The sequence below is a fragment of the Centruroides sculpturatus genome, unplaced genomic scaffold (assembly GCF_000671375.1).
Source record: "Centruroides sculpturatus isolate CEXI.00-Female unplaced genomic scaffold, Cexi_2.0 scaffold1509, whole genome shotgun sequence".
NCBI lineage: Eukaryota > Metazoa > Arthropoda > Arachnida > Scorpiones > Buthidae > Centruroides > Centruroides sculpturatus.
The window spans coordinates 101,030-113,773 of record NW_019385645.1 but is presented as its reverse complement, the minus strand read 5'-3'; the positions used below and the strand labels follow the sequence as shown (position 1 = coordinate 113,773).

The window sequence follows — 12,744 nt, the reverse complement described above, 5'->3', positions numbered from 1 at the left end:
TGATGTTCACGTCCACTTTTGATTCAACATTAACTCTGGTGCCAACAGAGCTGGAATATGTGCAATATCCACTTGACAATTAAGGACCCATACAAGGCAAGCAAGTAATTGTATAGAATTGTGTTCAATAGACCTACAAGCAATTGTGATTGCTTAAACAACCTTGAAACACTCATTATGTTATACTCTGTCACACAATCATTTTTGTCACCACCTGTTGCAGTATCTATCGAACTATTGAATTTCCATCATGTTTGATATTAAAAGCATCAAACATGACGGAGGTTTTATGGTCACCCTCACGCAAACAGCCATACATGCAATAGGTGCAACCTGGTTGCAGCAACTGAGTTGACAGTCCTGTTTTCACCTTAAATTAAATTTTAGAAAACTAGATATAATCTTTAATAAATTTTTTGGTAGTGACATGAACTTTTAGATGCATATTTAGTACAGTTAATATATGGTATGCTTTTAAGAACATTACACACACATCTAAAGAATAATTAATGATGATAATTTTTAATTTCATAATTTATAATTCATAAATAGTTCTAATTTATGCAAATATTTTCATAAATTAAGACTATGTATCATATATAATATCATGATTATCCAGTATTCTGTTACATGTGTAGTACATGTAATGGAACAGAAAAGAAAAAATATTTTCAAATTTTTTTCCATACAGAATCTGTTTAATCCAAAATTTCTAGACAGGAAGCAACATCACATTTCTGCTTCTGGACTGTTTTTGGTCATTTAGAAATTAAGCTTAATTCTGTTACATAGCTAATAAATATCCTGAAAGAAAATTGCAAATAAATTTTGATTTCAGCATATTTTGATTATTTTATGTATTATATAAAATGAGTTCTAATGTAGCATTATCATTATTTATATTATAAAATTTTCATTGAAATATTTAAAAAACATTCATTCTAAAAATGATCACTTCATGATTAACCATAACTGATATTTATTAATGATTAAAGGTAGATTATATAAAGTTTTAAAATGCTTACATAATTTTTCTATGGGTAATATTTCTTAGAAAAACATCTAGAATATATCAGCTATATATATATAGAGCATATATCAGCTGTAATAAAATATGTAAATCATACAACTATTGAATAATGGATTTAAACTCTTTTCAACTTCTGCTTTCCTTACAGAGATTTAAATACAAATGTTTTCCTACTTATAAACTGGTTAGTTCCTGACATTTTGTTGTAAGTCAAAAATTTACACCTAGGAAGTACTGTACATTTGTACACAGAATAACCACATATTGTTAGTGTTTGATGCTTCAATATACTTAATGGAATTTATTATGCTTGTTTACCCACTTGCTACTCCTTAGTAGCAGGTATTTCAAATGCAGTTTTTTTTTTATCTAACACATTTAGTTTTATAATGTCAAGTTTAGTTTCCATGGTAATAGAGCCACACTTCTTGCATTTATATCCACTGAACTATTACATTTTGGATGAATTTTTGAAGCACTAATCTTAAATGTTTATAAAAATTGCAAACAATAGCAATAAATGCCATTATTCAAACATTCATAACTTTAATGCTTACTCACCAGTGGCAATGAAATGTCAGAATTCACACAAAAACGAAAAATGACGATATGCATTAGAAATAAATTCACATTAATTATTTATTACTGGCCAAAGACTGACTTCAATACTCTCCCATGACTGGCAAGATAACTTCAGAGTCTGTGCGAAATTTAAATTTTAGATGTATGGTCAAAATTAAACTGACTGTTCATAAGTAGGAAAACTCCTGTATTCAATTGAAAAAGTGTTAATAAAAAGAAATAATTTTATAATATTTTTGGTTTGATAAGAGTTTTAAAACTCTTTATACTCTTAAAAAATAAAACAGTTAAAGATTTTAAATCTTTAACTGTTTTATTCTTTAAGATAATAGTAATTTATTTCAGTTTAATGAGCTTCTTTTGTAAAATTACAGCCAACAATTGGTCACAGGGGACCTCAACCACCCATTGATCATTCTCGAATGGACATTGATACTTCTGATATCATTATCACTGGAAGTTCAACTACTCGTGTATCTCAGAAAGAAGTAAAAATTTTTCAAATCTAATTAATTAATTCTTTCTTTTTAATAATTTCTATAAAATAATTATATTATTATTAATTAATGAATTATATGATTTTAAAATATAATACATAACTAGAAAGATGACTAAACAAAAAGCATGATTTTTTTACGAAAAAAATTTAATAATTTTTGTATGAATTTTTAAAAGTTTAGTCAGTTTTATTTATTGTGTTGCTTGCACTGCAGCAAGGATTTAATTTAAGCTGATGACAATATTATGATAAGTATTTTTGATGGCTGAAGAATTACAGAATTATTAATTCTGTATTCTAATTATTCACCGAGTTTTATTACCTTTTTTATGTATGCATATAATACATTTAACTACTGACTAAGTTAATAATGAATAAGAGAGATTTAATTTTACTACTGATTGAGTCAGTAATGTTTAATATATTGCTGTTATGTAATACTACAGTGGTTTACTAATGATTGAGTTAATAATGAATAACAGTAGGTTTAATTTGTTTGTTTAAAGTATGGATTACTTGGAAGAACGTAAAATATAGTCTTAAAATTTATATTTTGCGTAAAGACAGTATTTCATTAAAATTCTTTTCAAAATTGAGAGATGAATTAGGAGCTCCTGAATTAATTTTTTTCAAGAGCTCTCTTGTACCTAAATGTAGCATGGAATTTGATTGTTCTTATGGGGTAGCCTTTAGTCTGAAGAAATCTTATATCAATAAAATTTTGCAGCATTATAATTATTTCAAATTTTACTGTGTATAATTAAAACTTGAAATAATTATATAAGCTTTCTTCTTTATTCTGCTTGTTAATTTAAGGAAGCCAATCTTTTTAAAAATTATAAGTTAATAGGTTGGCTTCTTTAACAAGCAGAATAAAGAGGAAAAGTATTAACTATTGTGCCAAGTTTTATAAATTGTGATTAATTATATAGGTTTAATATAGATTTGTTCTTTATTTTGAGCCATTCAGTAAATAAAATATACATCATTAATTTATTGGATTTATATTTGCAGTCTATAAAAGTAATAAGCATTTATTTTGTCGAACAGAAATATGCAGAAAAGTTACTTCTGCGATACAGTCAGCGTTGGGTGAAAGAATTTAGTAGAAAGCGACTCGATTTGAATCTTCCATTGCATCCTGATGGATCCGAACTATCTTGTCACCCGTCTCCTCCTCGTCACTGTCATAATGCTCGGTGTCCCTGCCAGTTCATTGAAGAGCATCTTCGCTTCAAACCACAAAAGAAAACATGCAATATCAGGGATTTATTTTCATAAAATAAGAGATAAATTCTTTAATTCAGTTATCTTTCATAAGGTAATTAATATATTATAAGTAATGGAAGGAAATATCTAACTGGGTTATTTTGAATTTTTACTATTATTATTATTGTTATGCATCAAATTGTGCCTTATAATTCCATCCATAGTATAATGGGATTACTAAATCATATGGCTTGAATAATTGGATGAGATCTAGGAAAAATATATGCTCATTTTGTGTGTTTGCATGTGTGATAGTTGATTACTAGTAAATTCTTTTAAGATATATAGTTGCAAATTTTACTTATGGTAGTATGTGGGGTGTTCAAAAAGTTCCCAGAAAGTTATTATTTGTAAACAGAATGCTACATTTATAATTAATTTGTATAAGTGTAAACTTGTTGAGATTTATTTTATCAGGTATTCGTGTCTAGCCCCATCAGACTTTTTTTATTCCCAAATTTAAAAAACAGGCATTAAAGGTGTTTGCTAGCAGTTGAAGATCAAGTGAAACATTTTGTAGTTCGGTGGCTAGAATCAAAAAGTACTGACTTCTACTGGAAGTGTTTAGAAGGATGGCGACACCTTATGGAAAAATGTTTTAACTTAATTAAATGGAACATAAGTTAAAAAATAAAGTGCTAAATTCAATTTTTTGTCTTCTTATTTACATTTTCCAGGAGCTTTTTGAATACCCATTGTTTAAATTAGTCATAAATCTATATTAACAAATTCATTATTAGAAATTTTGTAATAATGAATTTCAATTTTATTCCATTCATTAATTTCTGTAACTTAATGAAAACAAAAATTAGCAATTTATAATATTCAAACATTTTAAACAATATTTATAAATGTAAAGAATATTTACATTTATAAATATTCTTTATGTAAGAATATTTTAATTTTCAATGCAATTTTCTGATTTCAAAACACATGATGTGATATATTGTTTTTTTTTTCTAGTTTTTGTGCAACATACTATTCTATATTGTAAAATATTCATTTACTTAAAAATAACAAATGCAATTTAATGAATTTAATACAATTTAGAATAGTATCTTCTTGTTTAAATATTTTGTGATATATTTAGCATTATTTGTTTATTCGTTTATACAAAGTTGAAAAATTTATGCAGAATTTTGTAAGTTGAAACAAACATTCAGCAAAGTACACTTGCTGAATAACTGACAAAGCAATCAAAAAATAATTTCTGACTCCCTTTTAAATTATTTGGCAAAGAAGTCTGCTCCTAATAATCTATAAAAAGGAACAGATAAAATTATTATTTGATTAAATAATTGCTCTCTAACTAAACAATGTATTATTTTGTTTCATTTACTCCTTTATTAAGCTTTTTAAAAATATTTAAATTAACTCGGAAAGGTTAGGAAAGAAATACTGATAAACATTTTTGGATCTCCTTTTGCTTATTCTTCATATCTAATTTGATGTTGTTATTCTTTTCAGAGTTAAAAATAGAATATAGATTATAATAGAACATAGATCGTAGCATTCTAATATATACTATATTTTTAAAAGCATTATAGTTTTAAATATATAAAGTTTTTGAATTTTTTTTTCTCACTATGGCATCAATAAATCTAGTGGGTGGAGGTTTGAGTAATGTAATAGGCAATGCATTTGCACAGTATACAGAAATTGCAGATTCAAGTCCCCTTCTGGCTTGATTTTTTTCTTCCAGAGATTTCTAAATTAAAAATTAATATGAGATGGTGACATTATATTATTTTTAGTTGAAATACTAGATACTTATGGGTTAAGAGGACGCCAGTCGGAAATAGCGTTTTTTCCGAATAATGCAATTTTTTATTTGTCAAATTTAATAAAATTGTTAAATCAAACAATAAATTATAATTTATAAAGATATAACAAAATTTCACAAACTGTAATAATAAACCACTTGAATATGCAAATTGTTTTGTAGTGTATATGGCAAATAGGCGATATCTATCATCCTAATTGATTTTTTTTCNTTTTCCAGGAGCTTTTTGAATACCCATTGTTTAAATTAGTCATAAATCTATATTAACAAATTCATTATTAGAAATTTTGTAATAATGAATTTCAATTTTATTCCATTCATTAATTTCTGTAACTTAATGAAAACAAAAATTAGCAATTTATAATATTCAAACATTTATTTTAAATGTAAGAATATTTTAATTTTCAATGCAATTTTCTGATTTCAAAACACATGATGTGATATATTGTTTTTTTTTTCTAGTTTTTGTGCAACATACTATTCTATATTGTAAAATATTCATTTACTTAAAAATAACAAATGCAATTTAATGAATTTAATACAATTTAGAATAGTATCTTCTTGTTTAAATATTTTGTGATATATTTAGCATTATTTGTTTATTCGTTTATACAAAGTTGAAAAATTTATGCAGAATTTTGTAAGTTGAAACAAACATTCAGCAAAGTACACTTGCTGAATAACTGACAAAGCAATCAAAAAATAATTTCTGACTCCCTTTTAAATTATTTGGCAAAGAAGTCTGCTCCTAATAATCTATAAAAAGGAACAGATAAAATTATTATTTGATTAAATAATTGCTCTCTAACTAAACAATGTATTATTTTGTTTCATTTACTCCTTTATTAAGCTTTTTAAAAATATTTAAATTAACTCGGAAAGGTTAGGAAAGAAATACTGATAAACATTTTTGGATCTCCTTTTGCTTATTCTTCATATCTAATTTGATGTTGTTATTCTTTTCAGAGTTAAAAATAGAATATAGATTATAATAGAACATAGATCGTAGCATTCTAATATATACTATATTTTTAAAAGCATTATAGTTTTAAATATATAAAGTTTTTGAATTTTTTTTTCTCACTATGGCATCAATAAATCTAGTGGGTGGAGGTTTGAGTAATGTAATAGGCAATGCATTTGCACAGTATACAGAAATTGCAGATTCAAGTCCCCTTCTGGCTTGATTTTTTTCTTCCAGAGATTTCTAAATTAAAAATTAATATGAGATGGTGACATAATGATTAGTAATAAATCTAGAAAATCCAAAAAATGTGAAGAACGAATTTAAACTTGTAAATTTGAGTGCATTATCCGTCCACTAGACAGACTTAAAATGGAAATACTTTTCAAGTTAAAATGTAAAAATATATTTTATATTAGAACATTATGAACTATCTTCCATTATAACCTGCACTCCATTTTGAACTGAAAGGAACAGCAATGTTGAATTAGATCTGAAGAAGAAGCAAAGAAGCTTTAAAAAACTGTTAATATGTGTCCTGCTGATGTGTTTTCATATTCTTAAAAGAAAAAAAAAAGATTTATTTTGATAGTAACTTCCTAATTTTACTTCATTGCAATAATGTTTTAACTCTACATTATTAATACATATTGTTATATTTTTCTTGTAAATTTTTCCTTTTTTTCACATAATAAATAATATAACATATCATTAAAGAAACATTTAATGTTCTTTGTGTTCAAACTATAAGACCAAAAACTTGAAAAATTTAATGGGGAAAAATATATTTTTAAATTATTTTATGGATGTTATTCTTCTAAACCAAATCTATAGAATAGAAAATACTGTATTTAGAAATGTAAATTACTGGATAAATACTAGATTTAAACAGCTTTTAATTAAAATTGTTGTATGTTTATAATATATTATTCTCATATTTTTATTCTCATAAAAAATTTAAAAATAATTGAGAGTTATGTAAATTATTCTCTTACTATTCAGCAATTATCTAAATTGTCTGTATGTTAATTCCATTATGTCTGAAATTCTTCTAGCTACGTTCTTTTTCTAGTAATTATAGTATACATTTATCTTAATAATAAGTAATATAATGTGTATTATATTATTTAATATTAAGACAAGTTTATATATAAATCTTTAAGAAGTGTCATATCAATTTGAATAAAATAAAATGAAATATTTATAAAAAGTTATTATTTTCTTCAGTTTAAAAAATGAAAATCATAATTAATGCTAATAATCAAGTTTATTAAAGCTTTATTTTAATTTTGATGTTAATCTAATGTAAAATATTGAATGATTTTGTATAAATAAAATTAATAAAATATTTAACTTCTTATTTATTATTTTTGTCAAATTTTTGAAATTTGACAAAATTAATAGATAAGAAGATAAATATTTTATTAATTTAATTTTATTTTATTATATCCAAATTATAAAATTAAAATATAAGTATAATTAAGGCAAGTATTTGTTATTTAAGTATAATAATCACATCATTAATAAGATTTTTAAAATATTTCACATTTATTCAGAAAAATTTTTCTCGCTTGCTTATCTAGTTAATCATTTTATATAGTTAATCATATATTAATTCTGTATACAGTAGATTGATTTGTAATCAACAAATAGACTATATAAATGTTTAAAAATTTAGAAAATATTTTCTTTAATTTTTCAGTTTTTGGTTGTTAAAAAGTAATAGTAATAATAACAATAATATTACAATATTTTGTTAGCAATATTTGACTAAATGTTTAAACAAATAAGTTCCCCTTAACACATATATATATACATGTGTTTGTAAGGAAAACTTATTTTGTTAATGTTGTTTTCTCTACAAAATTTCTTTTGTACCGAATAATGTTGAAGGATTTTGTTTTCAATTTTTATAACGTAAAAATAAGAGTTTGCAATAATAATTGCATTAGCAATAGCAGTAAAATAAATCAAAAATTATAATCAAAATATAAAGAGTGATCTTATTTTAATTTATTATCTGTGATGATTATTAAAAGAAATAATCGATTATAATATTTTTATTTATTATTTTTTTAAATTTATATTTGCTTCGTTAATACTTTTTATTATTATTTTATGTTTAGTTTACTCTAAATTATTCACTTTGTTTTATTTTTAAATTTAATATTTATGAGATTTAACTTAACTTTTTTTTTTCCACGAACTCCACAATTATATTCATTAAGCTAATTATTTCCAGTTGAGTTGTTTTAATAATAGATGAACTGTTGTTATCATTAAGGTAAGTGTTTTTAAAGAATCTATGTAAAAATATCTGTACATAAAAATAGTGATAAAAGCTGAAACAAGATAATTTAGCACCAGAAAATACATCAAATTATGAAGAGATTTTTATTTTTCTGCTTTTCTAATGAGATATATACTAAAGATTTTGTGAAAACATATTATGCAAATTGCAAGTTAGATAGTAATTATTCTGCTCTTTAATTTTGTCCTATCTGAAAAATCATTGAATTTAAAAAATGTTAAGTGTTTCTAACATCTGGTGCAAGATATCTGGATTGTTGAGGTAGTAAATATTAGCCTACCACACTATGGGGTCCCACCCACTATGAAGTTTATATTGCTTGTTTGGAAGTTTTTATGGATCTAGATACATTAGGCCGTGTCACTCTGGCCACGGCCATGGCCATCTAGATACATTAGATGGCCACTCTGTTGTGAGCCTAACCAAACTATGATTGGCATGGAAAAACTCCTTTTAGTATAGGGCAGAAAGTTTAAAAGATAAAGAAAGAAATATGCCTAACAGTGTGTCTTTAAATAATATTATTTTCAGTAATATAACTTCACAAAATTTTTAGCATTTGTATCTGTTTAAAGAAAGCTTAAATAATACAAAGTTTCTTTATATTTTATATTTTTATAGCTAAAGCATCTTTGGCTGGTATTGTTATTTTTTGAACCTTCCTATACATAAATACATATACACTCCTGCAATGNAGTATACAGAAATTGCAGATTCAAGTCCCCTTCTGGCTTGATTTTTTTCTTCCAGAGATTTCTAAATTAAAAATTAATATGAGATGGTGACATAATGATTAGTAATAAATCTAGAAAATCCAAAAAATGTGAAGAACGAATTTAAACTTGTAAATTTGAGTGCATTATCCGTCCACTAGACAGACTTAAAATGGAAATACTTTTCAAGTTAAAATGTAAAAATATATTTTATATTAGAACATTATGAACTATCTTCCATTATAACCTGCACTCCATTTTGAACTGAAAGGAACAGCAATGTTGAATTAGATCTGAAGAAGAAGCAAAGAAGCTTTAAAAAACTGTTAATATGTGTCCTGCTGATGTGTTTTCATATTCTTAAAAGAAAAAAAAAAGATTTATTTTGATAGTAACTTCCTAATTTTACTTCATTGCAATAATGTTTTAACTCTACATTATTAATACATATTGTTATATTTTTCTTGTAAATTTTTCCTTTTTTTCACATAATAAATAATATAACATATCATTAAAGAAACATTTAATGTTCTTTGTGTTCAAACTATAAGACCAAAAACTTGAAAAATTTAATGGGGAAAAATATATTTTTAAATTATTTTATGGATGTTATTCTTCTAAACCAAATCTATAGAATAGAAAATACTGTATTTAGAAATGTAAATTACTGGATAAATACTAGATTTAAACAGCTTTTAATTAAAATTGTTGTATGTTTATAATATATTATTCTCATATTTTTATTCTCATAAAAAATTTAAAAATAATTGAGAGTTATGTAAATTATTCTCTTACTATTCAGCAATTATCTAAATTGTCTGTATGTTAATTCCATTATGTCTGAAATTCTTCTAGCTACGTTCTTTTTCTAGTAATTATAGTATACATTTATCTTAATAATAAGTAATATAATGTGTATTATATTATTTAATATTAAGACAAGTTTATATATAAATCTTTAAGAAGTGTCATATCAATTTGAATAAAATAAAATGAAATATTTATAAAAAGTTATTATTTTCTTCAGTTTAAAAAATGAAAATCATAATTAATGCTAATAATCAAGTTTATTAAAGCTTTATTTTAATTTTGATGTTAATCTAATGTAAAATATTGAATGATTTTGTATAAATAAAATTAATAAAATATTTAACTTCTTATTTATTATTTTTGTCAAATTTTTGAAATTTGACAAAATTAATAGATAAGAAGATAAATATTTTATTAATTTAATTTTATTTTATTATATCCAAATTATAAAATTAAAATATAAGTATAATTAAGGCAAGTATTTGTTATTTAAGTATAATAATCACATCATTAATAAGATTTTTAAAATATTTCACATTTATTCAGAAAAATTTTTCTCGCTTGCTTATCTAGTTAATCATTTTATATAGTTAATCATATATTAATTCTGTATACAGTAGATTGATTTGTAATCAACAAATAGACTATATAAATGTTTAAAAATTTAGAAAATATTTTCTTTAATTTTTCAGTTTTTGGTTGTTAAAAAGTAATAGTAATAATAACAATAATATTACAATATTTTGTTAGCAATATTTGACTAAATGTTTAAACAAATAAGTTCCCCTTAACACATATATATATACATGTGTTTGTAAGGAAAACTTATTTTGTTAATGTTGTTTTCTCTACAAAATTTCTTTTGTACCGAATAATGTTGAAGGATTTTGTTTTCAATTTTTATAACGTAAAAATAAGAGTTTGCAATAATAATTGCATTAGCAATAGCAGTAAAATAAATCAAAAATTATAATCAAAATATAAAGAGTGATCTTATTTTAATTTATTATCTGTGATGATTATTAAAAGAAATAATCGATTATAATATTTTTATTTATTATTTTTTTAAATTTATATTATTGTATTGTAATTAATTTTAATTTATTCTCTTTATATTTTTTTGAGGATTTTTTTTATATATAGCATAGTTTGTAAAGCATAGTAGATAAGGAAAATTTTTATGGATTATACCATAATCTCTTTTACCACAATTGAAAAACATACCAGGTATTAGCAAAATACAGGATGTTCTGCTCGAAAGTACCCAGTTTTAATTTGCTATAAAAAAATGAATGGGTTAAGATAAATAAGAGCAAAAGGGGGAATCTGGTGGGAAAACTTATCAAGTTTCATAAAGATTCTTTTGTATTGTAAGATGGTGCAGAAGTCGAACCATGAGCATTATTGTCCTGTCATGGTTTTATCACAGGTGAAAGCGCAGGTCATGGTCTGGTGTTCCTGATAGCATGGCTGACTAGATCCACTCACCTTAGATATCTTTCTGTGGGGCTATGTGAAAGATCTGGTTTATGCAACTTTATTCAGAGGCCTTCAAGATCTTTGGGAGTGCATCATCACAGCCGTCTCCACTATGAGACAGGACATGCTGCAGCACACATAACAGGAAATTGCCTATTGCCTTGATGTTGTCACTGTGACTGATAGAGATGTGGTGATTTTTTTCAATGAAATTTGGTGAGTTTTTCTCTCATATAAGATCATTGGTGAACTTACATCTTTAACCATTAATTTTTTGTATCCAATTCAAATTGGGTACTTTCGAGCAGAACACCCTGCACAATAAAATATCACTAGATCTGCAATTTATAATCTCTAAAATATTAAAAAATCTGCTTGCTTTGCTGATAATTGAAGCATTTTTATGAATTTTATGCAGTCCTTTTTGTATACAATCTGCCGTTAAACATTTAAGCTTGTATTAGAATATTTGCTATTGCAAATATGTATTCAGAAAGGAGTTTTCTAATTATATATTATTCTTTTTACATTTTAGCTATTTATTAAATATTCAATTTATAAAAGTATTAAGAATTAGGCAGCTAAATGATAGGTATTGATCATAAAAAGAAGGTTGTCCATATTAAAAAAATATTTTTTGTCTTCCAGGTTTAATACATGATTAAATTAATATATATTTAAAATATACAAAAACTAAACTTTAAAACTTTAAATTTGAATTTTCTTCTTTCCTGTGTATTCATAACAAAGATATATATATATATATATATATAAAATCAAAATTTTGTTTCTAAAATAATGTACAATTGATTAAAACCATTTAAAAATTCATTCTTTTAATAAAATATATAAATATAAATTGCTAGTTTTTATTATTTTGATATATCTTATATTATACAATTTTAGAGTTTGTGTTTGTTGTGCTGAAGTCCAAAGTACCTGTAGATTTTTAGCATTTGAATGTTACTTTGCAGAAAATGGTACATTGACTACAGCATTCATGATAAACATTGGTACAGGGGTTTTTCTATTTAATATTGTTAAATATTCATAAAAATCATTTATAAAATAATTGTATTTAGTGTGAATGATAATCGGAATAAATGAATATCATGAAAATATCTTTGTATCACTTCCATTTAGTTTATAAAACTTATTAGGTTCATGTGGCATAAGGTTCTTATCTAATAATGTTTATTCAAAAGAAAAATAAGTGTATGAGTAGATAGTTATATATAAATATGCAAATAAAACATTTTGGGAATAACTTGTTGGTGTAAAATATATTTTATATGCTGTTAAGC

The 12,744-nt window shown here is 24.1% G+C and overlaps 1 protein-coding gene across 2 annotated transcripts in view; it reads left to right on the top strand.

Annotated features, from left to right (window-relative positions):
• LOC111640849 (transmembrane protein 268-like) overlaps positions 1–4,182 on the top strand; it is a 28,346-nt gene extending 24,164 nt beyond the window's left edge. The window contains exons 8-9 of one of the 2 annotated variants that reach the window (XM_023386921.1): positions 1,987–2,100; positions 3,162–4,182. In XM_023386921.1, the coding sequence (XP_023242689.1) occupies positions 1,987–2,100; positions 3,162–3,392 (345 nt within the window). In that variant the 3' untranslated portion in view covers positions 3,393–4,182. The remainder of the gene's footprint in view (positions 1–1,986; positions 2,101–3,161) is intronic. The other variant, XM_023386922.1, reaches the window with a different exon arrangement.
• Positions 4,183–12,744: the final 8,562 nt, after the last annotated feature.